The 27999-nt window shown below is 35.6% G+C and overlaps 1 protein-coding gene across 1 annotated transcript; it reads right to left on the bottom strand.

The window, feature by feature from the left end:
• Nucleotides 1-13: 13 nt before the first annotated feature.
• LOC148629823 (ATP-dependent RNA helicase DDX24-like) lies at nucleotides 14-27974 on the bottom strand. Its single transcript, XM_088557805.1, has 17 exons — nucleotides 27797-27974; nucleotides 24988-25321; nucleotides 22971-23069; nucleotides 22461-22609; nucleotides 21652-21966; nucleotides 20939-21121; nucleotides 20045-20155; nucleotides 19651-19769; nucleotides 18977-19101; nucleotides 18479-18597; nucleotides 17650-17827; nucleotides 17325-17428; nucleotides 16691-16808; nucleotides 15543-15639; nucleotides 15034-15114; nucleotides 13062-13225; nucleotides 14-206 (listed from the first exon to the last, which is right to left on the bottom strand). Exons 1-17 carry the CDS (start codon nucleotides 27962-27964, stop codon nucleotides 16-18), a joined length of 2655 nt encoding a protein of 884 aa, XP_088413931.1. The 5' UTR covers nucleotides 27965-27974; the 3' UTR covers nucleotides 14-15.
• Between the last annotated feature and the right edge of the window lie 25 nt (nucleotides 27975-27999).

Here is a 27999-nt window from a genome sequence, read left to right as displayed (position 1 = left end):
AAAGTAAAGGAAGTTTCAATAATTGTCTTTATTTTGCTCTTTTTTCTTCTTTCTATTTTTCTTAGCTTGTCTCTTCGCTTGTTTTTCCATCTTTTTCTTCTCCAAAGATTTTTGCATGATTTTCCTTTCTACCTGTATCTGTTGTAATAACTTGTCTTGTGATTTCTTGTCCTTCTTTACACAAGTGATAGCATCACTTTCTATCTCTGAAATTCATTAAAACATGAAAGAGTGATTAATCAAACTATGGGCAAGACTAAGTCACCTAGAAACTTTATTATAGTCTTCAAGAATGGAATTGAACTCCACCATAATATTGGAATCCCTCAAGTAGATTTTTTTCCTGAGTAAAAGTATCACTGAATAACTAACATGAAATAAACACAATATAGTTTCTTTTTGGTTTATTATATCAGGGGACATCCATACATTAAGTGACAGATGTAAACTAAAAAAAAAGAAGTAATATAATAGAACAATGTAACACAAAATGTTACAGCACATACAGTAATGATGTTCACATGATACAGTTGGTCTTCCCTTGTTACAGCACATACAGTAATGATGTTCACAGGATACAGTTGGTTTTCCTTTCATTGCACAATTAGAAGGAAGGTTTAAACATTTTTTCATTCATATATTTTAGTAGTCTTTACAAAATTCACACAGGTGATCATGCGTGTCAAAAAAACCCACAAAATTCACTTTTATTTCTAATTCAGAAACAGGGTCAGACAATATAAACAGTCATAGCTTGTCATGTGGTTGTCCCACTTTCAAAATGAAAATTGTGTAGATGGTGTATGAAATTGGCCCTTTAAAAATTATTGTTCTTGAGTTGATTTGATTTGGTTTAAGTGGGAGATGAATGGATGTTTTTTTTTTAACAAAAATACACATCTGAATACAGAAAGGATTATCATTACATAAAAATATGGTTTAATAAATTTTCTCCAACATTTAATTATTGGACTTAAACAACATCAATTAAGGTTAGAGATTATGGGGTCCTCAAAAGCGTTTAATACTTAAAATTTACCTGTATTTTACCTTTTTTTAAATAAGTAAAATTCTTTTTGATTTTTTGTTTGTTTGTTGCTGACTTTCTATTTTTTTTATATATTGAAAGAAGACAAACATGTTATAATTATTGTATATCACAGTTATTGTACACACATGTGTAGTGGAATTATTCTTTCACTTTAGGGATTTATTGTATTTCACTGTCATTGTTAGGAGCTCCAGTAATTCCACTAGTTTCGTGAGCTAGACGTCATATATTCTACTCCTAGTGTTCATAGAACTCTAGCTTCAGCTCACCGGATCACTTCCGGTTCCCGATCCCGGCCGGGATAGTCCTTAGTATATAAGACGGCTCTCCCGTCCCGAGCGGAGACCCGGATTTTAACTGAACATTTTAGGGTGCACTATACAGTTACATTAGGAGCACTGTTTCGCACACCAAGTTACCCCGGTCAAATTTTGTAAAACTTAAAATTAAAAGTTGAAATTTGGTGGATATATTGATTAAATGTAGATAAGCATTTATACATAGACAGATGTAATATATGTTATGGTAAACAGGTATCCGAAATGTTTCAGTCCCCTGCCGTATTAGGTTCTCCCCTCAGCATCAGATGGCTGATTTTCAAAATACCTTATTTCGCACGAACTTTTGGGACTAAAATTGTGAGAGAATGAATCGAAAAAGGTCTTGTTATTTTTACCTTTTTTCCACCTACTCTATGCATGCTTTCATCCTGTGGTAGTGTCTAAGTGCCTGATATTTTATAAAACATAGTATTTGGCTGTTAGTTTTGGAAAGTCACCCCTGATTTGTACTAAAACTCAGTAATATTTTTTACAGTATGTTACCATGGCTACTGGATTTTATAAGAATAATCACTAAATTACTTATAAATGAACCACCACACACCAAGGATTTAGAAAATATGCACTTTTTGTGACAAAACACTAGAAATTTCTGTGTGGACTGCCTCAAAACAGCTTTATTTCAACAAAATGAGACCAAATTTTCAGAAATGACCTAACTGTATTGTACTACCTTAGCAGACGACGTTACGTTTGGTAAGGATCGGTACTTGACCAGTACCGTTTATTTCACTCCCCGTTTGTTTGTTGGGGTTTAACGTCCGAGCAGCAATATTTCAGCTATATTCAGACTATGAACATGAAATTGATGATCAAATGAACATGAAATGATGAAATGAAAAAGGGGTGGGACACAAGGACAATGGGGTCGACAAATTTTGATTGCCACTGAAAACAGGGAGAGGTGGGCAGGGTCGGGCAATCTAGCCTCCTGTGGCGGAGCCCTAATGGTTCCTACTCCGGGAGAATACCACAGTAGGGTTCTCTAACGTGCATGGAACGTGGCATCTTTCCCAACAGGGTGCACCACTATGGTTTGCGGTCAGGTTTTCAGTATTATAGCCTGACAACCCCAGCATGTAACACGCCAGGGGTACCCCATTCCACCACCTGGGGCACACATCCCAGTTGCTCTGTGGGCAGAGCGCGCTAGCCCCCGGCTAGGGTTCTGAGCACTATTTAGTCGCCTTTTACGACAAGCTTAGCGCTGCTGCAGGCCTATTCTTTCAACACCCGGACCTGCACGGGTCTTTCACTCCCCGTTAGGATTATAATACATGACATATGCTTGATGTATGTGGCCAATATTAAATATGTAAACTGAACAAGGATCGCTAATTTACACCAAAATATAAAGAACATGGGAAACATCACTGAGACAACCATAGCAAAACTAACAATATTATATTGTTACATTGGGGGCTCGTCATGGATTTTGTGTTGTAAAGCTAAAAAAAAAAACAAGAACAAACTTTAGGAATGCAAAATGTCAGCTGTTTACCAACATCAGCAACGTGTTAAGCGGATTAAAACAAATATTAACGCCGAGTTTTGTCCGTACCAACATGGATGTGCCGTCACCGGGCGCACTAAATTCTGATGAAAATACAATCCTTGCTAGCCCTCCCAGTCCGGTCCAAGACTCACGGAACAATGTTTACAAAACGTTGTCAAATTTTTTACAATTTGTAAAATACCAACATCGGAACAATACATTCCCAATGACACACTTTCCTGGAAAAATAAAAACTGTTCCGGCTTCTCACAACACGAAATTATACCTTCCCAACACACAGGGTATTCCTATATCCAAGGAATAAACGATAATCACGATGACAAAAACAAACAACACACAATGTTGGAGTGTCCTCAAAATCGGGGTCCCGATACACACTTGGAAAGTCACAAAGAAATAAACACCTCTCCTTATGAATTTGACAAACAACAAGGACACAAAGCCATTTCACACATATCCACAGATCACATGGAGTATAAAGATGCATGTTACGGGTCATCATCACATGAAAATAATGTAAAACAAACAAACACGGAGCAAAAATGTAAACACCGATAGGGCGGAATACACAACGTCAATGACGTCAAACGTTGGTCAAATGACAACAGGTGCCCAGTGGGAAACGGAGAGGTTTGTTTGTTTGTTTGTTGGGGTTTAATGTCTGAGCAGCAATGTTTCAGCTATATTCAGACGATGAACATGAAATTGATGATAAAATGAACATGACATAATGATGAAATGAAAAAGGGATGGGACACAAGGACAATGGGGACGACAAAATTTGATTGCCACTGGAAATAGGGAGAGGTGGGTAGGGTCGGGCAATTTAGCCTCCTGTGGCGGAGCCCTATGGTTCCTACTCCGGGAGAATACCACAGTAGGGTTCTTTAACGTGCAAGGAACGTGGCATCTTTCCCAACACGGTGCACAACTATGGTTTGCGGTCAGGTTTTCAGTATTATAGCCTGACAACCCCAGCATGTAACACGCCAGGGGTACCCCATTCCACCACCAGGAGCACACATCCCAGTTGCTCTGTGGGCAGAGCGCCCTAGCCCCCGGCTAGGGTTCTGAGCACTTTTTAGTCGCCTTTTACGACAAGCTTAGCGCTGCTGCAGGCCTATTCTTTTAACACCCGGACCTGCACGGGGCGGGAAACGGAAAGGGATAAAAGGAATGATAACAGAAATATCATTGAAAGTACCCCACAAAGAATGAACCAAATAAATGATTATACACACAATGTTAAAATGAGGTCTATGAGGGAGGGCTTACAAACCATTATTCCAATTGTAGCCAAAACGTAGGAAACTCGCCGCAAGGGTTTAGTCAAGCATTCACAAACTTTCACACGAGAAACAATGAATACAATCCAGGTTCACCTTACCAAAACAATATTTTTTTCTCGGGAACATACCATGGTTAAGCGTGGGTGGAAGAGCAAGGACCCAGTTCTACATGACGGGGTAACGACAGAATGGACTGACTATATTTGCCACTTTGAGCAAGTTAGTGTTTGGAAGAAACAATGAATACAATCCAGGTTCACCTTACCAAAACAATATTTTTTCTCGGGAACATACCATGGTTAAGCGTGGGTGGAAGAGCAAGGACCCAGTTCTACATGACGGGGTAACGACAGAATGGACTGACTATATTTGCCACTTTGAGCAAGTTAGTGTTTGGAATGAATGGTTAGACTCGGAAAAAGCTACACAGTTATCTATGAGTCTCCAGGTGTGGCTCAGTGTGTTCTTAGTGAACTTAACCCTAGCGCGCTGCAAAACTATGAGGTACTGACCTAGCGAGACGGAATATTCGCGTGCAAGCGAACTTGAAAAATCGTTGAAGAATATGAAGAAGTCCCTCAAAGAAATTTTGAAACAAACGACCGCGCGGGTTAAAGTGATGGTACGCAGATGAAGGGAAGTACACAGGGTCCTGAGACTGAATCGAGGAGAAGCTCGGAATGCTACCACTGTAAACAGGAGGGACACATCCGCCGGCATTGTCCCGACAGACGCAGAGAAAATAATAGAGCAACCCGAGATGTACATAACGGATTACGGTCGATAAACAGTAACGATCGACAGTCACCACGTTTAAACTAGATGGGGCTGATCTTGCAGCCAAAAGTTCAGCCATTGAAATGGAAAACGTGAAATGAAATTGCAATTTAAGACCAAATTTTGTACTTGCAGCGATCAAAAGACGCTGTTAATTTGCTATGTTTATATCAATTAGTGCGGAATGCTTATTGATACCGGATCAGCCGTGACGCTGATTTCAGAGAAAATTTTTAACAATTTGGGACTAGGAAACTCAGATTTATCTGAGTTGAGCTCGATCCTTACTACGGCGGATGGGGAAACTATGTCAGTATTAGGGCAAATTACTGTGAAAATAACAATTGGCGGGAAAACTTACAACCATCCGGTTGTCGTGGCAGAATTAGGTGACATCTCCGGAATTTTAGGATTAGATTTTATGTCTGAAAACGAGATCGTTATCGACACCAGCAAAGGAACATTGAGATCGCCCGAATTTTTGGTTCAGTTACGCAGCCGCACAGATAACCAGACTTCATGTGCTAGGGTGCATATTAGCAAAACGGTTCACGTTCCGGCCAGATCAGAAATGGTGATTCGCGGAAAAATAGATAGCGCCGGGATATCGTGTGACGAAGGTATATTAGAACCATTAAACGGATTTAACGGAGACAAAGATGTCTATATACCGAATTCTATTGTAAAGAAAACGGAATCTGGAACAACATTCTCGGTACTCAACCCGACAATGAACACTGTAAATTCTAAAGGTAAATGCAGCCGTGGCGCGGCTACAGTCATTGGAGGAGGTCCAGCGGTCAAATGTCGCGCGAATTTCCCGCGTAATATATAACAATAAAAAGCTTCCGGAACACCTCGAGTTTTTACTTAAGGATGTGTCAGATAAACTGTCAACAGACGAAAAGTCGAAGTTGGAGGGCAAACTCATGGAGTTTCCCGACGTTTTCGTAAAACCTGATGGTAAAGTGAGACAGATCGACCTTGTAGAACACGCCATCGACATCGGCGACGCGAAACCGATTAAGCTGCCGGCAAGACGACTTCCACAATGTCAGCGCGAAATTGCGAGCGCGGAGATAACTAAAATGCTCGACCAAGGGATAATTGAACCTAGCAACTCTCCCTTCGCAGCGCCAATAGTGCTTGTAAAGAAGGACAACACAACGCGCTTCTGCGTCGACTATCGTCGTCTGAATGGGCAAACGATAAAAGACAGTTATCCACTTCCTCGTGTTGATGAGTCATTAGAATCGTTGTCGGGCGCGAAATACTTCTGTACTCTCGATTTAGCTGAAGGGTTTTTCCAAGTTAAAATGAAGGATGCGGACAAACCAAAAACCGCTTTTTTCGACGCACCGTGGGCTCTTTCAGTTTCGGACCATGCCATTCGGGTTGGAAAACAGCCCAAAAACGTTCGAGAGACTGATGGAGCTTGTATTATCGGGACTTCAGTGGGAGCGGGCTTTAATCTATTTAGACGATGTGATCGTTTTTTGGGAAAACATTTGAAAGTACGCTAAAGAACTTAACCATGTTCTTCGAACGATTCCGCCAGGCTAACCTTAAACTCAAGCCCAAAAAGTGTCATTTCTTCAAGGACGAAGTACGATACCTAGGACACGTGGTCTCTTCCGACGAAATTAGGTGCGATCCAGAGAAAATAAGCGCAACTGAACACTGGCCAACACCAGAAAGCGTGTCCGACGTTAGATCCTTCTTAGGGATCGTCTCATATTACCAGAAGTTCTCACCTTCGATATCGACAACAGCATATCCGCTCACCGAATTGACCAAGAAAAACAGTCGATTCGTATGGACTCAGGAATGCGAAGACTCATTCCTGGCTCTCAAATCTGCATTGGTTAAGGCTCCTATTTTGGCGTACCCCACACACACTGACCGATATATTTTGGACACCGATGCGAGTAACACGGGTATTGGAGGCGTACTCAGTCAGATGCAAAACGGTGAGGAGAAGGTTATCGCGTATGGGAGCAAAACATTAACAAAATCACAGAGAAGATATTGTACTATATACCGAGAGCTCTTGGCGGTGGTCTACTTTGTGAAACACTTCAAACATTATGTATACGGGCGTAATTTCCTCTTGAGAACCGACCATTCTTCCTTAGTTTGGTTGAAGAACTTAAAGCAATCAGAAGGGATGGTGCCCGTTGGCTCGCTACGCTCGAGACATACAACTTTAACATACAACATCGACGATGAGCTCTACATGGTAATGCGGACGCATTATCAAGAAAGCCACGGAAACGCTGTAACTGTGTCGAATGTGCACAGTATGGCTATACAAGACCAAGCCATCCGGGTGATTCATGACTGCACAGAAAACATCAATGACCAAGAAACTGATACAAATGAACAGTCTGACGGACATCAGGTCAATGCTCTTTGCCCTAATTGGCTCCAACCTTTTGATGATAAAGAATTCGCTAATGCACAACTAAATGATGCAGTGATGAAATGGGTCTTTGATTTAAAAGCTTCACAAGAAAATAAACCAGAAATAAAAAGTCCAATACAAGAGGGGAACATTTTATTGAAACAATGGGATCTGTTGAAAATAAAAAATGGCGTTTTACACAGGGAATACATACAGGAAAAGGGCAACACTTACCTTCAATTAGTTACACCAAAGTCTCTACGCACAAAAATCATGGAACAATTACACAATGCAAGGATCGCAGGCCATCATGGTCGTGAGAAAACATTACAGAAAGTAAAACAAAGGTTTTACTGGCCCGGCATGTCCGAGGATATCATACGATGGTGTCAGTCCTGCTTGCAATGTCAACGTCGAAAACCAGGTCCTGGGGTAGGGAAATCCCCATGCAACATCGCACGGCTAACGGGTTACTTGATGCTATAGCCATTGATATCCTTGGCCCACTCCCAGTAGCAGATGGCGGTAACCAATATATAATGGTTGTAGAGGACTATTTTTCGAAATGGCATGAAGCATTCCCTCTTCAAGAGCATACTGCATATACTGTGGCAGATAAATTAGTTACTGAGTTCATATGCCGCTTTGGGCCGCCAAACGGTATACACACAGATCAGGATCGTGAATTCGAGTCAAATCTATTAAAATATTAGGAATAGAAAAATCTAGAACAGCACCATATCGGCCACAATCAGATGGCATAGTTGAACGGTTTAACCGTACCCTATTACAAATGTTAGCGATGTTTGTTAATGAAAATAAGTTCGACTGGGATGATCACCTGCCTTTTCTCACTATGGCATACCGTTCATCAATATCCACCTGAGGCTAACCAAAAGCTTGGTTAAAGGTGGACGGGGCCTTATGAAATACTCCGGAAAATTTCGGACATCACAGTTGAAATAGCAAGATGTGCTGATAGAAAACGATGCATTGTGCGCATTGATCATTTAAAAACATATAAACAAATAGACAATACAGGATCTTCTACCCAAACTCGGTCCTGATAGCAATGTAGATAGCGACGGCATGTTCTACGACTCGTATCCATATAATACAGCCGTAAACGAAGCTGATGTTGTTAATCAAACTGACAATATTGTTACAAATACTTACGTTCCTATATTGAGCTCTCCGAAACACACACGGCGTGGCAGATTAGTGAAGCCACCGGTCAAATTTTCACCATAAAAATTCGCTTTTAAGAGGGAGGAAAAGAAGGTAACAGAGCTTACCTATTCTTGTTATACATATCTACACAAACGTAATACCGTTTTCATAAACAATAGACAACAATTATAAAAATGTAAGTTTCAACACACAATACATTTTCGTTAATATGTATTTACTGGAATGAACTCACACACTAAGGAAGCAATAAACCATGCTATAGGAGTATTGCAGAGGGCATAACACGCTTTCATGTAAAAGTACTCCATTGACTTTGTGTCCTGTTTTGTTTAACGTATAGATGTACCTGATTTATGTAACTCCACATTTTGTTCGATTGCATGTACATGCATGGTGGTTGCATGTAGAAGCAAAAACCTGCCTTAGGATATGACTTGTTATTATATCGAGGACTGCAGCCTTGATATGGATCATTTATTTCCATTGCTGGTCCTGTAGAACTTTTATGCTTGCTGTGTATGTCAATTATTAATAAATACATAACCTTATTGTTTCGTTGCAGAACCATGTCAGAGTCGTCTGATACTACTGAATTTCAAATCCATGATGAGCAAGACAAGTTCCAGTTTGAGAATCCAGATCTGCCTGTCCGTTTTACATCTGGGATGAAGTGCCCGATCGATGGGTGTACTGCTGCTGAGAGCAAATTCGTCATCAAATCAAAATTCGTCTGACACTGGGAGGAAAAGCATGAGCCATTTTCTTTCAAAGTTTGAGTGTGCTGTAAAGGGATGTAAGAGTCTGGTCCGTAGGAAGGAGGACAAGAGACTTCACGTTGAAGCATGGGGAAACAGACCCACATATAGGCGCGTAGCTGCCGTTAGGCAAAAAAAGCTTTTGCCTGCACTTATTTTTGCCATTTTTTTTAGATAAAATACATCCAGGAGAAGCATAAATGATGCCCTAAAACGTTATCTCCGCGGAGCTTCGGGGAGGGGGGAGCTTCCCCCTGGACCCCTTACCAGGGCTCTGCCCTGGAGCTGCTGTGCCAGACCCCCTGCCGTAATTTTGCCTACACTTAAATTTGGCCTCAGCTACGCGCCTGACATATGATCAACAGTGATTTATCTAAGTGTCCGGTTATAAAGGTCCAGAACAAAGGTTTTATTGATCCTGGATTTTTTAAACTTCGCGATGAAGACAAGACTGACCGAATGAAGCCAAGGTCCAAATCTCAAAAGCAGAAGGATGCCTTACAACCAGAGGCACAGGCGACCACTCCGGCCCCTGTGATGTGATCAGTTGTTCAGAAACCTGTTGTGACGAACCGTAGGGAGAACTCCGCTGCACGGAAAGGAGTTGCCACTGACCTCAAGTCATTGGTCCACTTTGTGCCTGATGATGATGACGTTGAATTCCATGTCAAGCTACCAGCTGATTCTAAGGTCCCGAAATTGTTTAAAATAACTCCGCCAGAAGTAAAGCCAAAAACTGACTTTGCTACCCAGACTTCAATTGTCGATATAAGTAACTTATACATTCCACCCATACCTGATAAAAGCACAGAAGAATTGGAGGAATACATCAGAAATTTGTGCAATACAATGGACATGATTGGGAGATTAAGAGAATCTGCAAAGGAGAAACTGCTGGAAAGGAGAAAGAGTCAGCCACACATGGAGAGGGAGAGGAAGCTCGAGGCTGAGAATAGAGCCCTCAAGAAGGAAAAAGCTGAAATGAAATGGAGGAATAGATTTTCAGCAGAAATTCGTGGAACAGTAATTGTAATATATAACTTGTATGATCCTGTCCGCTTGACTGACAATCAGTATTTCCATATACATATGCATTTCACCTTATTACTGAATAACTGTTAAATTATCCTGTCGGATATATTTTTCATTATTTTGATGGACTTTAATGGTTAAAGTTTACTGTGATTATATTTTTTCACTTTTATATAACGTTTTTCATCTATTTCTTTTTTGGACTAATTGGTTATATCTTTATGATATCCCCAATTAGGTCTTAAGAGAGCGGGAGTGTAGTGGAATTACTCTTTCACTTTAGGGATTTATTGTATTTCACTGTCATTGTTAGGAGCTCCAGTAATTCCGCTAGTTTAGTGAGCTAGACATCATATATTCTACTCCTAGTGTTCATAGAACTCTAGCTTCAGCTCACCGGATCACTTCCAGTTCCCGATCCTGGGCGGGATAGCCCTTAGTATATAAGACAGCATCTCCCGGATTTTAACAGAACATTTTAGCAGACGACGTTATGTTTGGTAAGGATCGGTACTTGACCAGTACCATTTATTTCACTCCCCGTTAGGATTATAATCAATGATATATGGTTGATGTATTTGACTAATATTAAATATGCAAACTGAACAAGGATTGCTAATTTAAGCCAAAATATAAAGAACCTGGGAAACGTCACTGAGACAACCATAGCAATACTAACAATATTATATTGTTACACATGTAACATATGATAAAAACAATGCAAAATCAACAAAACACGAAGCACTTTCATACATACATTGAGAACATAGCACAGTCAATTTCAAACAATTTATCACTGCTGTAGTTCCATACGTATACAAAAGGATGCCTGGTTTGCATAATCTTGAGCTGTCATCTGTTGGTTGAGGAATCTGTCTTTAAGTCTGTTGTCGATATTTTGGTATTTTTTCTGCTATGGTCTTGTAGTTGCACCAGCTGCTACCTGTATCTGGTTGACCTCTGTGTTTGCTTGTGTTATTTGGAGCAGTTCAATCATTTGGTAAATGTTCAGATGGGCGTGTCGAACGACTTTCTTCAGCTTGCTGTGCCATCCTTCTCAGTGGTTGTTGGTGCATGGTCCTTCGGTTGAGAAATGGGTTCAATGGTTCCTGTCTTGTTCCTCTATCCAGTATTCGGTTACTTAGTCGGCAAAAGCTGTTGTGTCGATGTCTTCTGCATCTTCTAATGCGCTGAACCAAACATCCTCTACCAGGTCTGTTGGGATACGTGGAAGTGCGGCTGCTCGTCTCACCCAAAGTTGTAGGTTGTCGTTCTCTTTGTAGGCTGTTGTGAGTCCAAGTTTCTTTGTTCACTGCCAAATGCACTAAGTATAATGGAAGAAACAGCTCTTGAGGGACACATTGGGAAAAAGCCCTCCGTGCAGAGTTGTGAGTAGCAGTCTTGAAGTCGGTAGAGAAAGTGGTGGTCCTCGTTGCTGGCATACTGTCTTGAGTAGGTGAAGAGCCGATTGTATGTTTATTCGCTCTTTCCGGGAAGAAGGGAGAATACTAGTGGGTACATCACGTTGTTTATTCGCTCTTTCCGGGAAGAAGGGAGAATACTAGTGGGTACATCACGTCATCAACTGTAACATATAAAGTATACAATTGGGTCAACAGGTTCAGTGATGTGTAGAAAGTTCCATCTCAAGAAAATTATGTCTGCAGAAACAACGTTGGACAGGTTTCTTGTGGTTGAAAATGTGAGTATTTTCTCTGCATTGCCATCATCAATAATAAGAAATCTTTCATCTGCAAGTATTTGTGCCCATTTTCCGTTGAGTTGAATGTCCTTATGTGTAGATGATAGTCTTGGTGTATCTTTATTTCTGGATCTGTAGCATAACATACAGGATTCGTGGGCAGTTTGGCTATTACATTTTTGTGGTCTAGGTTGATGTCAATGTACTCTACTGAACATAGTTTAGCTCTTTCTTACAGTTATTACAGTTGGTATAGGTATGATTTCCTTGGTACGTCTCTGTTTCATCAAACTGAGTACTGCCTCGGCTTTTACTTTTGTAAATAATTTCAATAAAATTATATTGCCTAAACAAATTTTAAATTATTTTATTTTAAAGAAGAATTCAAATAATTACCTTAAAAAGAGAGAAATAAATTTTCAAAAATATTTATTGCTTAAATAAGCCACTTTTTTTTTTTTGCAAAAGCAGAAAAAAAAATTAAATGAAAAAAACAATACATTAGTGTCAATGAAATCATTTAAAAATATTATCCAACATTTTTTATTGAAAAAAGTAAAACATAGGTAAATATAAACTATCAAATCCTTTTGAGGACCCCATAATCCCTAATCTTAATTGATGTTGTTTTACCTTATAATTAAATGTTGAAGAAACGTGAACACACCAAAAATGTAGCATATGTAAACCAATAAGCGTCGTTTGTTTGGTGGATTTTTCTACACCATGAATCACTTCTACCAAAGGTGAATGAGTTTTATGTAGACTAGTCATTAAATGCTTATAAAATGATTATGAGCTTAAATCTTCTCAACTGTCCAATTAATCATCTAAGATAGTTCACAAAGTGTTTGTCATTCAATAAATGAAAACTAACTCTATCCCCTGAACATAACCATTGTTTGTGCTGTAAATAAGAAAAGATATGATATATTTTTGAAGGCCCACAAATGATCAGTATTTCATCCAAAAAATGAACCATTAAAACTTGGGTTAAACTTACTTGGTTGCTGTGGTATCATCAGTTTTCCTGTCTGTGTTGGGTATTTACCAGAGAAGGACTTGGATGTCAATGGCTGCTGGAGAAGGGACTTCAGTTCTTGTTTTAACATTTTTATTTGATGTTTTTGTTGTAACTGCTCTGCACTGTCTCCTAAGTCATTTAATCTTATATCAGTTAAGGAAATATAACAATAAAAATGCTAGACCTTCAATATTTAGGTATGTATAGGAACATATGGTAATTAAATCTTCAAAGCAATTTTTATGACATAATATGATTGCTTATTTTAATGTTTCCAAACAGCAATAGATTGACAAACTTCCAAATCAACTCTTTTCTTTGTATTCTTCATTTTCCATGGTCATTGCTATCAATACACATATTAAAGTTTCCCAGTTTAATTTACACTTTAAAAAAATAATCAAGAAACAGGGAGAATTGTCATACATGTTACAAAATAATAACAGAACATCTATGATTAACTGATCATCCAATTAAGATCAAGGACAAAAAAAAATATAAAAAAAAACAAATGATGGTTGCCTTCCATGAGATCAAATGTATCACAGAACTGATATTTAAGTTGTTTCAGGGGCCAGTCAAATGCACATTCTGGACTAAGGATTTTTTTCAACATTCATTCATATACTGCATTTGCACAGTTTGATAGAGTTGTTATCTGTTTGAACATTCTCATTTCCACTTTCTTCCCTAGTAAATTCTACAAGATTGCTATGCATAGCCACATGCCTCCTGCCAAAGTAAAAAATTACTCTTGAACAGCAAAAGCAAATTCCATCAAAATCAAACCTGAGCTTCATTTTACAGTAGATAATTACATTTTTGCATTACAGAAAGCTGCATAAAGACATTCTCTTTCTATCACCTGGAAAGTTGAAAAAAACTTTGTTATTGTGAATTAAAGGGCAAATAACTCTAGAATGACAGCAGCAATTTGCATCAAAATGATGAAACATAAAATTTTATGTAATTTTCTGTCAAAGGGCCATAAGTTCCATATAAACCATTTTGCCGCAATAATATTTATACTTTAATTTGTAACTTGTCATGATAAGACTAGCTAAGAAATATGAAATCAATTGGATGAGGCATTACAAAGAAAAGTCTGGAAAACAAAAAATTTTATGAAATTTTCTATGTCCAAGGGACACAACTTCTGTAAAAATCATTCAACCATAAGGTCATTCAAACTTAACTTGTAACTTGTCATGATAAGACTATATCCCAAATATGAAATCAATTGGATGAAGCATTACAAAAAAAGTCTGAAAAACATAAAATTTCATGAAGTTTTCTATGTCCAAGGGCCATAACTTCTGTAAAAATTGTTCAACCATAATGTCATTTTAACTTAACTTGTAACGTGTCATGATAAGACTATATACAAAATATGAAATCAATTGGATGAGGTATTACAAAAAAAAGTCCGGAAAACATAAAATTTCATGAAATTTTCTATGTCCAAGGGCCATAACTTATGTAAAAATCGTTCAACCATAACGTCATTCAAACTTAACTTGTAACTTGTCATGATGAGACTATATACCAAATATGAAATCAATTGGATGAGGCATTACAAAAAAAAAGTCTGGAAAACCAAGTGTGACTGACGGACTGACAGACTGACGGATGGAGTGTAAACCTAAGTCCCCTTCGGCATTTGCCAAAAGGGGACAAAAAAAAGAAGTGCAAAAGCTCCATAACTCCTGTAAAATTTGTCCAAAAAATGGCAGAACAATACGATCAACTGCATATGGTGACAAACAATCCTAAGAAATTAGGACAAAATCCATAGAGTGATTTCTGAGGAGTTGCGTCCACAAAGTTTAGTTTGACAGATGGATGCACATAGGCATGATGACCAGTATTTCTCAGAGCTTTTTTGAGTTTTGTGCAAAGGGTAGACAAACTGTATTAAGCCTGTCAAAAGCTTGTTTTTAAAAAAGGATACAAATGTGAATCATCTAACTCCATATCCATCTCTTGAGCTGCCTTCACAAACCAATCATTCTGCCTCCTCTTCTTCTCAAATCTATATCAAAATAAAATTGTGAATAGTCATTAAAAAACCTTTTAAATTAAGCAAAAATTGTCTCAAAATGTTCACTTAATTGGCACAAATTTTGAAATAATTAAATTTGATTTGGAAATCTGATTGGTTGATTCTCTCTGAGCAACATAGTGATCTATTGGTCCACATACCACAGTTGTAATAATTTATGTTTGGATTAAGGATCAAATCTAAATTTGATCTGAAATTAATTAGAAATTAAAATTAAGGGATTTTTAACAAGTAAAGCTTGCACATCTAATTTATACAATTTACACATATTCATACATGGTTTTGTGGACAATGAAGTATAACAGGCTATAATGGACCAAAGTTGGTCAAAAAATAAAGCAATCCATAAATATATTTTTGATAGATCAATAATCTAAAGTTTCTTGAAACTGGCCTACCTGTGTTCTGTAACATCAGCTTTAAGAGCAAGACTTAATCTCTGTTTCAATGGGGAAAGTAGTTGGTAATCTACAGGAATCATTGGTAAATCTTCATCTGTAAGGAAGACAAGTTTATACATTGTACAACTGATAAAATCACCAGTGAAGAATTGTTATAATGCTTGACTATTACATAATCAGTACCACTTGACCACTCACCTTGAAATGAACACAGTATAACTGGTACTTTGGCCACATTTTTTTTTAATTTGTTGGTTTACGAATTCAAGGTGCAATATTTTAACCATTTTAATTTTCTCTTATTTTTTGTATCTATAGCATTCATTGCAGTAAAATAGAGTTAGTTTAAAAAAAAGTTAAGTTAAAATTAAAGTGGAAATTTCGAGTTTTAAAACTGGGTCAAAAGTTATCCAATGATTTAAAATGGTTTAAAATTTCAATAGTTTTCTAGGTGAAATGGTCTTCAGCAAAAAGAGAAGACAACAAATTATGTTTAAAATAAATTTCTCAATTATTTTATAAGTTCTCTTTCATATTTCCACACAAATCTTCATAGCTTTGATTTTTCAGCCAATTATATCCTTATTTTTATCTACTTCCTGTTGAAAATTAAAAAAAAAAACCACAAGGTTTTAAAACTGTTAAATCATTTTCAGGAACTGTGTACATTCTTTTCAATAAAAGGTATTTTGAGTTTATCATTTCTAGCCACTAGCCAGTGTTAACTTTTCCCCAACTACCAAAACCTTTAAAATGATTTTGTTGAAGTGGTGAAATTTATGCAGCCATGTTCATTTGATCTTCTCACTGACTTTGCTTTTTCGAGTTGTTAACTAGAAGCAGGCATTGTCCTTAATTTTGTTAAATAAAGTAGATATTATAATTTTGCATATGCCAATTTTTTGTAGTCGGTGGCAGTAAAAATAATAATTGGAAAACTGAAATTCCAATTTTTTTTTCTCCTGGCTAAAAAAACTGTGTCAGCCATAAACCAACAAGTTAAAAAAATGTGGCCTAATGTAAAAATTCATTCATGAAGTTAGTGTTCCCAAGTACCTGTCATTTAAAATTAAGGGTATCATATGATGCCCCAATATCTGACTGGGTATAAAACTACTAAGCAAAGATATATTCAGACAACTTACTTCTGTTCAGTGTATGTATAATTTTCCTATAGTTTTTTACATCTTCTGGACCAATTAACATGACACTAATACCTTCCTTGCTGGCTCTGGCCGTTCTACCACTCCTGTGTACATAGTTCTGTAATTAATCATTGTGAATTATGATAACTGTAAAAACTGCATATTCTATTCCTTGTTTACTTGCATAAGAAAGAACGCACCCTTCTAAATTTGTTGACTAATAATATTTGGACTTGGGATGGCAAACATTCCAGTGATAATATTACAACAAGCATCTTTTTCTCAAATGCAAAATATTGTTGAATCTGTTCAGTCTCTAAAGTTAGTTTAATAGCACTTCTAGATTCCAATTATAAAAAAAAAACATTAAATGCATTTACTAAAATATTTCCATTAGCCTGCATCAAACATCCAAAATGACCTCTTTCCAAGATGTCCATCAATCAAAATTTCTTAAAATCTAAGAGCCACAGGAAATAAATCCAGGAACCTCTGAAGCAATGCGAAAGTTTAAGGAAAATATGTGTTATAATTCAACGTATTAAATACTACCAGTCGTTTTTCATTGGCTAACGAAAGATCTATCTTCAAATTTTTCATTTTTTTTAATGAATTTTGGAATAACGAGTAATACCTCCACAGTTAGGGGAACTTGGTAGTGTATGACATGCTGTACATTAGGAATGTCCAATCCTCTAGCTGCTACATCTGACGCTAATAATAAGCTGTTGGGGTTGGCTAAAAACAAAGATTTAAACAAAGGAAACAAATTAATATTAACAATGATAATAATAGTAATAAATAATACTCAGCATTCCAATTTGACACCATCTTTAAAAGTCAATTAGTACAATTAATACATATCTGAATAAAGAGTTATCTAAAAAGTAAAAACAAACTGACGATAAGGTATACACATAATAGAAAGAACGCATCTAATAAGTAATCATTCAAATTACCTGTAAATCTTTCTAAGTTTTTCAATCTTTGTTTCTGGTGCATGTCAGCATGTAGAGGGAGAGGAGAAGTTTGAAGTAATGTAAAGATTGATATCAACCTCCTTATACAGTCCTTACTGTTGGCAAACACTAATGTCCGCCCAGGAAACTGGCTCAGGAAGTAGTATAGATACAGGTCCTACAATAATTAGTATCATACATGTCCTCATCAGTTGTATAACTGGAAAATGCTCATGTATAATATTCAGAAACACTTTTAAGAACAATTACTCTACATTGATGGTTGTTGAATCTTTAGAAATTGCTTAAGGAAATAAACCTTGACATTACCTACTGATTTTCAAAAATAAAATTTCTGTACATGAAAATCTAGACAACATTTTGATATAAGGTCTTTTTTTCATCCTGTTGTAGGTTGGTGACTTAATGGAATACCAATTTCATTATTTTAAATTAGAATTTCATTCTTTGCTCCTATCAAAGAGGTTTGTTCCAACTAAGTATAAAATTTTACTAAAGAAACAAAATTACTATGTGTAGCCACATGTCCACACTGCTGCCAAAAAAACAAAAAAGTGCAAAGTTCCATTACTCCTGCAAACTTTATTGAATCAAAATGGCAAACTGATATCATCAACAACATACGGTGACAAACAATCTTGCCATATCTGAACAAGATATGTTGCGTGGTTTCTGAGCAGTTGCTTCCACAAAGTCAGAGTGACCGAGAATGAACAGGTACATGGTATCTCTATGTCCCTTTCCACGTAGAAGAAGGGAACAACAAATCAAAGTAACAAAGTCTCATGGACAAAACTTCTATAAATACCTTTTCCTCTTTAGAACAGTTGATTCTGGCCTCTGTTAAAGTTTCCACAGTGCCCGATTTCCGTGATAAATCTATCACTTTGGGTTTACCACGGAGACCTATCCTCTCTATTAATGACTCTAAATACAAATTAAAATATTTTTAGTTTATCGATATTTTTTGTAAACAGGTAAATACATTGATACAATAATGCTCTGACATAATATTTTGTCATGATGTGAATGTTTACCAAACTAAATGATGACAAGTTCACGTGACTTTGATTTGTCAAAAAAAAAAAAAAACAACAACAACAACAACAAAATAGGAAAGTGGAATGTGAGGCATAATAGGAGAAAAGGCATACAGCCAAGAACTATATCATTCAAGAATTTTTGTAGACAAAACAGAAGGAAAAACATGTTCTGTTTTGGAAATACAAAGTTTTAATGATTCTATGGCATAACAGTGCATATATCAACTATAAAAATATGCACAGATTGAAGGTAGTAAAATTACCAAGTTTGCCTGCCTCTGTAAGTTTGACTCTCTTTTTCTTTGTAGGCCTGTGAGGTCCAACATGTATCATTGTTAAAGTTGCTGAAAACACTAAATTCTGTCTCTTCTTTTTCCTATTTTCATCCCTGTGATAGGAAATATAAACAATTTAAAAATTGTTTTTCATTTGAAATTAAAATTTTAATATCCCTTATATTTTATGCTGATATTATGAATTATTCTATTAATGTGTCAATCCCCCCATACATTGTTTAAGATTCAACAACTATTAAAAAAATTGAAAAGAATGAACAACAAAAACTTCCTTTCATCATTAACATAACACAATGTGGAATGACAGACAGCATTATATCACAGACCTACCTTTCATCATTAACATAACACAATGTGGAATGACAGACAGTATTATATTACAGACCTAATTTTATGATGTCAACAAACAAAGCGGAATTGGCAAAATATGGAGTTAATATACAGTAAAAAAAAATCATGGTAAAATTTTGATTTAAAAAACAATTCTCATTTGATTGAGGTTCTGATAACATAAAGACCCAACAAAGACCATACAAGAATCCAGTTTGTGTTTAAAAGCTGTAAAACAGTAATTTTACAGTAAATACCATAAACAGTAAGTTGCAATAAGAAAACATCAATGAACGAAATAGCATAAATACTTGTTAATATGTGTGCAGAGTTTTTCTAATTCTTCAAAGTGACCTTTCTCTACCATTCTGTCTGCCTCATCAATAACAAGGCTCTGAATCTGATCAATGTTTATCAAGTAGGAGTCAGCCTGCAATATAAAAAATGTCAACTTTTATCGATAGTCCAGTGATTAAGAAACATACAATTATTAAAGTATAAAGCTAATACATTTGTATGAATGAAAAATAATATAGTGCTTTACACTTTCAAGCAAAAGTTCAACATGTTCTGTACTCAAGAGTTAAATTAAATCCTACATTCCTTTTGATTATAATGGCATGATCAATAAATTCAGTCAATAAATAAATAACACATTTTAACAACTTTTGAACTTCTGAAAATTGATTACTTTTGAAAATGTACCATTTGGAAAAGCTCCCAGAGTCGGCCTGGTGTTGCAACTAAAATATCTGGACACTTCTTTAATATTCTTTGTTGCTTCTGTAGTGACATGCCACCAACTATTGTTGCAACCTGTTAAAATGATTAATATAACATCACTGACTGAATATAACTTTTAGTTTACTTTAGTTTTAACTTTTTTTGATATCACAAAAGTTACATTTTTCATATATATACATGTATAAATTAAACTGGCTCAGAACAGCCTGACACTTTCTCATGGTTCTAAGCCTCATCCTTAAAGGATTATGTTGGGGCAAAGCACTGGTATTGTTCATATTTTGTCAATATCAGGGAAACACAAAGGAATTTTGAATGCTCTAAAGACCAAATTGAATTGGTAATAAGTAGACACTTGAGTTTTACTAAGAAATCTTAAGAACATGAATTGCCCATCTGATTCATTTTTTGCCTTTCAAGGTCAAAACTCTAACAAAAAGTTGTCCTTCAAATTCAACTTAATGGAGACTTTAATAGTCCTTATCATTTCATAAGTTGTTTTTTTTCTATTTATTATGGACCATTGAGTTAACAATGGATTTTTAACACCCTTTTACAGTAGTCTGGAAAATCTTAAATATATTTATCTAGTTCTCTTTATTCTTAATGCAAGAAATTTTCAAACCTTAAACAGCATATTTATCTTTTTTCTGTGTTCTAAATGCCTGAAATTTTCTCATTCTGCTGGCTTAATTTACCTCGTACTGATTAAGACCTTACTGATAAAAATAACAATATCTGTTAGAAAAACCTAATAAAAAATTCGTCAACATCACATCAGACCCTTTAAAGCTTTCTTCAATACTGGTAAAAAATGCTCATCTCTCAAATTTTCTACATTTTATTTTTTATCACCTTGATATCTGTATATTTCAGTACAGCCTGTAAATGATTTTTAACTTGTACTGCTAACTCTCTGGTTGGTTCTAGGATCAAAGCTAAAGGGTGTTGTGTTGTCAGAACTGTTGGTGCAGCTGTTTCTATCCCTAAGGATGAAAAGTCAGCATCATCTATCACAGATACACACCCAAATTCTCCCTAGAAATAGAAACAATACTGTAAAGAATGCAGCTGTGTATTTTCAATACGACATACACAATTTATAGTAAACAGCATTTACTTATTTTCTCTGAATTCTGACTGTTTTTTTTTTTGGTTCATTTTCCAAACATTTCAATGTTTCCAGTTGCCATGATGAAAACAACCATAAACTCTGTTTAACCTTACAATAGGTAACCATTTGATAAAATAAGAAGTGCTTCCAAAAAAAATGCAGTGGTACTTATTAATTACTTAAAAGCAATACTTTTCCCAATTTGATTTTTTCGATGTTACATCTGTATGTATATATTTAAATTATCTTTCTAAATTACCTCATCTTTTAACAGTAATAGTTTTTATTAAGACCAAAGTTGTCTTTTTCATCTACCACAAAGATTATATGTACTGGTATGTATATAACATACAAATTATTGTTAGAAAGGAGTAATTGATAAACAATTAGATAAAATATATTCAAAGCAACAACAAAAAATTGGTAAGGTTTCTCAAGTCTGATCCTATCCTACCTCTTGACCTGTGTCTTCTCCATCAAGATCATCACTGATTTCATCTGATAAATCATCTTCATCTTCATCACCACTTTCAACATCAGATAATTGATCTTCATCTGACAGATTTTCATTGTCTTTTTCATCATCACTTTCCCACTCTAATTCATCTTCACAGTCATTTGTAAAAGATTGCCCACCTTTGTCATTTAAATGTCTAATATCTGTTTTCAATTTTGTACTGCTATCAATCTCTTTATTCAACTGCTCTTCTCTGTGTTTCAGAATTTTATCAATCACTGGTATTCCAAATGCTAATGTTTTTCCACTTCCCTACAAATAAGTTAAAATGTCAAAATTAAGTGTTTGGTGCCTGTAAATGCTTATATAAGTATGTTTTATCAATAATTAAATAATACCTTAGTGGTACTTTAACTGATATTTTATTTTTTTCTGCTTCCCAAGTTGGTTTGTATAAATTCTGATTATTCTACAAAGATATTGCAAAGACAATGCATGTTTCATTCATCATATGCTAATATATTTATTTTATATCAAGTATAAGCAAGTCTGTTGTCAGCTGTTCTGATTGCAAATTTAGTAAGTTTTTCTGTAGGAAGACATATATTTATCAGTAAAATACACATCTAAAATGTAAATGACTTATGATAAGCATAAGACTACCAGCTGATAATCATGAGACAGAAATCATGAAATTAAGTTAAGCTAGGACCTGAATGTCCTACCTTAATCCATGTATTATCCTGTACTCTTAATGTATCCATATGTATTATCCTGTACTCTTAATGTATCCATATTTTACTCACAGTTTCTGCAGCACCAACAATATCAAGTCTATCTCTTATGGCATGTGGTAAAACGAGGGACTGAATCGGGGTTGGAGTTGAAAACTGACTGTCTCTCAAAGCTAACAGAATCTCCTCAGGAACAAACAAATTCTTCCAAAGAACCATTTCTGTAATTAACAAATGAAAAATTATGCATAGAATAATACTTACTGATTACAAGCAACATAACCAACTTCAATTTCAGTTTTATATTTTTTCAGGAGAAAAGCTATTGTATACACAATATTAGTATGAATGGTATTTTTAAATTTAATAAGGATTAATGAGATAAACTATACTTATGTATTTGTCAGCAGTTTTACTTTATCAACTCCTGAGACAACCTGTTGTCATAAACTGAAAAACCATGATCAGCACTGCTATAACCAAGTGTCTGGTTTCAGCAACTCAAAAGTATTAGGTGGCTAAAAGCTACAAGTATATATAAAACATTCCACATCCAAATGTACATGCCTAACATTTAATTACCTTTATTAACTTGCTTCTTGCTTGGTTTCTCCACAACTATAGAGTTAGTTTCTTCTACATGTAGCTTAGCCTTTTTGGTTGGAACTTCAATCTGTAGTTCTACAAAAGCAGAAGACTATGTACATGTATGTTCTTATATGTATGCAATGATGTTCTAAACAACTAAGAGGCTGACACTGTAATAATGCTTGAACACATACTGCAGATTATCATTAGACATTGTGCATTTATAAAAAAAAAACAACCAATGCTTTCCATGATTTTAAAACAGAATGTATCAAGATCAAATTGCCATAGGGGAATTGTAAGATAGATTCCAGAACATGTATAAACTAACATTCTCTCATTTCTACATAAAAGCATCTCAAATTAAAATGTTAAAAACAACTTATGAAACAAAGCTATCATCTGAGGAAGGGTATCTATAAAAATAAAAATTGAAATCTAAAAACTGACATTAATGCATTTTCATAATATTTTCAGTTCACAGGCCCTTATGTTTTCAGAATTTATTGTAATTGGCCTGTAGGAACTAAGGGTACAAAATCATTACACTTTTAAAAACATCTAGCCCCAGCTTGATAGGGCTGCAGGGTCAAACCCTGAACAATTAGGGCAGGTAAAGACTCACATTTCAATAGGGCTGTAGAGGTCGAACCCTGAACAATTAGGGCAAGTTAAGACTCACCATTCAATAAGGCTGCAGAGGTCGAACCCTGTACAATTTGGGCAGGTAAAGACTCACATTTCAATAGGGCTGTAGAGGTCGAACCCTGAACAATTAGGGCAAGTAAAGACTCACCATTCAATAAGGCTGCAGAGGTCGAACCCTGTACAATTAGGGCAAGTAAAGACTCACCATTCAATAGGGCTGTAGAAGTCGAACCCTGAAAATTAGGGCAAGTAAAGACTCACCATTCAATAGGGCTGCAGAGGTCGACCCTTGAACAATTAGGGCAGGTAAAGACTCAAACTTGATACAGCTTTTGTTTTTGATTTTGATTAGACATTTGACACATTAAAACAGGATATGAACTTGAATTGATGGTTCCAGAAACAACCTCCAAAATCAATTCCAATCTTCCTTCCTTAGGAAGTATAGTACTTGGTGGTAGAATTTCAAATAGATCATTTCCTTTTACTCAAATTGTCACCCAGAAATAAGGGAAAAACTCTTGTTTCTGGCCCAGTCTCCTTTTGAAGTACATTTGTAAGGTACCTTATAGAAAAATTTAAAAGAAATCCAATCATTTATTCTCAAGTGATTGCCTGAAAAGAGAGAAAACACTTGTTTCTGGTCACTCATTCCTAATTGGCTCAAGTCATTGCACCCAAAATAATAATAAATAGAAGCCTTCCTTTGGTGGTATGGCATCTTGTGGTACAATTTAAAAAATTCCAATTACTTATACCCAAGATTTTGTCTTAACACCAGGAAAATGCTTATTTCCAACCCCTTTGTGATCCCTCATTCCACAATGGTTCATGTCTTAGCCCCAAAATCAATCCCAGTCTAACCTTTGTGATATAAAATATTATGGAGTGAGCAATATAATAGACATCTATATGCTCTAATTATAGTTATATAATTAAGTTCTAAGAAATGCTTGTTTTTTTATTCCCTTTTATACCCTAATTGCAAAATACCAAAAATTCAGAACCTACCTTCTATTTGTGGTTTGTAAACTTGTTATAAAATTTTCAACCAAAGATCAACCAACCAATATTCATGCTATTGCACCAAAACCAAGTGTTTACAGACAACAACAGCACCATACCAAAATACTACCACAATTTTTTTTGCAGTTAATCCATTAATATGCATAGCTTACAAAGTACAAATAAGGATTTTCTTGGTTGACAATAGCTTAGTGGTATTCATAATTATTATCACTATAATATATTAAGTCACAGAAAGAAGCAGTAAAACACATCTCATTGTGTCATGGCTTTCATTAACAGATCCAAATAAAAGCTCAAATCTAAAGTCAATGCATTAAATACATGTAGATCAAACCTGTTTTTCCCTTTTGCTTTCTCTTCTTTCTTTCCTTTCCTTTCTTGGCCTTTCTTTGCTCCTCGTTGCTTTCATTTTCAATTTCACTGTTAACATCCACAGTGTGTGTTTCTATGTCTATTAATTTTCCTTTTTTCTCCTTAATTTGTTTTGAAAGTTGTTTTTCATCAACAAATTTTTTAACAGTATCTTCATCTATGTCACATTTATTTTTATTGTCTTTTTTCTTTTTCTTTTTCTTTGCCTTTAAATCCTTTAATTCATTCTTACTTGACTGTTTCTCATATTTTAGACCTTCACCAATATTTCCTGATTTGGACTTGTTCCCTTTCTCCTACACATAGAAAAAAGTATGACCTTTTAAAAATATATTATTGTCTTTGACTATTTAGTATACACAGTGTTCTCACTAGGCTTACATGCACTGTAACACTGGTTGAGAAATGCCTGACTAGTGTGATACCTAAAATGTGTTGGGAGAACAATTATACATTCACATGTACATGTATGTGATGATTATTAGTTTAAGTTTTTCAGTACATTAGAGTTCAAATGTGGCCACAACAGTTTCAGCATCCCAAGTAATGCGATTTCAATGGACTTCTTAAGACCAATACATTTCAATTGATACCAGGCAATATCAATGGTTTGATGTCAACATTCCTTCTCTTCTTAAATATGCCCAACTTTCCTGTTGTTACATGTTCAACATGTACTTTCCCTTGAAATGTCTTTACATGTACTTTCCCTTGAAATATCTTTACATGTACCTTCCCTTCCATTGTCTTGAAAACATAGGATATTTATTTAAGAAATATGATTCAAGGTATGTTGGGTATTTGTGTTCCTCTTTGTCAAATCTTACCCTGTCAAATACATATACATTTTATATTTGTTCAATTCTCACTGATAATCTTTAAAGCTGCAATTCTTTTGATTAGTCTAAGTAGGAAAAAGAAACATCAGGTATAAATGACAGAAATAACTTTAGGACAATAACTTTGAATGTACATTGTAGTATCAAGAAGTACAAACATGTACATATATATATATATATATATATATATATCATATTTCATGAAAAATCACCATGAGCAGATCCAGGTTTCAACAGAAAAAGCTACAACAATTCTAACCTTCTCATAAAAGACAATTTAAAAGCTCTCAGAATCCTGGCCAGGGACTAGAGCACTCTGCCCACAGAGCAACTGGGTTTTCAGCCCCCAGTAGTGGAATTGGGTACCCCTGGGGCTGTCAGGTCATAACATGGAAAACCTGTATGCAAACCATATTGGCGCACTGAGTTGGGGAAAAATATCCCCTTCCTCTCATGTTACAGAACCCTGCTGTGCTATTTGACATGAGTAACAGCCTCAGCTTCGTTACAGGAGGCTAAATTACCCAACTATACCCACTTCTCCATATTTCCAGTGGCAGTCGAAACTTGTCAACCCTATAATCCTTGTGATCTATCCCATTTTCATTTCATCACCATTTCATGTTCATTTTATCATCTATTTCATGTTCATCAGCTGGATATACTGTAGCAGTCTTCGCAACTAACTTTCCAGTTCACAGACCCGAAATACATTTTTCAGAAATTTTAGTGACTGTTGGCCTGTAGTAGTAAATTTTACAGACCCATCTCCATTTTGACAAACCTTGGGCCTTGGACTACTGCTTAATCATAAAAACTGCTGTAGCTGAAATATTGCTGCTTTGGCTTTAGAAACCAATTTATCAATCATTTTGTATTAAGGTAGACATGTGCAATAAATTGAAGTACACATCTTGAAAATCTCCTACTTATCCTTCACTCAAACACTACTGAAAAAAGTGCAAAATGCAATTTCTAAAAATGACTTTCAGAATGGAACCATAGCAGAAAATTGATTAACATAATTTTACATGAGAACTGTTCAAAATGTACAAAAAATCAGCACTCAAGAAAATGAATCAGCATTCAAACTACTTTCAATGATTTTGTAGCAGACTTGATAAGGATGAATTCAACCAGAAAATTATTATAAGTACTCCATGGTACATGTACATCAAATAATCCATTTTTGGTGCATTATTTTCAATCCTAACTTGACTTATATAAATTAATATCCAAATAAAAAAGATGGTGGCAGGGTCAGATGGAGTTCAGACATCTACATCAACCAATCAGAATAACTTGAAAAAGGTCTGCAACCACTAATCAAGTATACCTAAGTCTAAAAAATGGTTGCATCACAATTACAAATGAACATATTTAAACCAGAAAGCTGCGAGCATTGCTCACTACATAAAGTACATGTAACTTGATACCCCCACTCCCCATTTGATAACATGCACCTTTTAACCTCCATATTGATTTGGATCAAAATCTAAAATAAGAGGCACACATTCGGAACATGTTATAATGATTCTGTAAAAGTTTCATTCTAATCAATTCAGCTGTGTAGGAGAGAAGGAACCCCTTCCACATTAGCTATATGTGAAACCCCCAAATTGCTTCAGATCAATATATAGGTGCTCAGTTGATCAGCAGCATTAAGTGAGTTCATTAGACATTACTGCATTCTACGTCCACAGTAATAGGGCGAACAGACCCAGATAAATTCATGTTAAGAAGGATATCTTCATTAGTGTGGCTAACGTTTTACATGAACATTTGTACTTTATTTTCGTTTAAAAGAAACTTTCTGGTCAATTTCAAAATGTGCTTAACTGCGTCCTCGTTTTAATACACACAGATTTTGAATAAAATGTTTTGGTACTGGACATGATTTCTCCCTTGACCACCAACTCCAACATTTACTACCTTTTTCAATCTTTTCGTCGTACTAATGATCTCATCTTTAACAAGTTCATAGTCTGTTAATTCTTCAAATGAGGCAAGTGAGTCTAAATCGTTTTTAGATAACAAACTAAAATCAATTTTCACTTTTTTCCAACTTCCCTTCGGTTTCACGTGTATAGAAGCAGCCATTTTAAAAATAATCTCTATTTGTCAACAAACATTCA

The sequence above is a fragment of the Perna viridis genome, chromosome 1, assembly GCF_037379345.1.
Source record: "Perna viridis isolate PV_CMFRI_1.1 ecotype Kerala chromosome 1, ASM3737934v1, whole genome shotgun sequence".
NCBI classification, from domain to species: Eukaryota; Metazoa; Mollusca; class Bivalvia; order Mytilida; family Mytilidae; genus Perna; species Perna viridis.
Note: the sequence above shows the minus strand (reverse complement) of the source record. Positions and strands in the feature narration are given on the sequence as shown.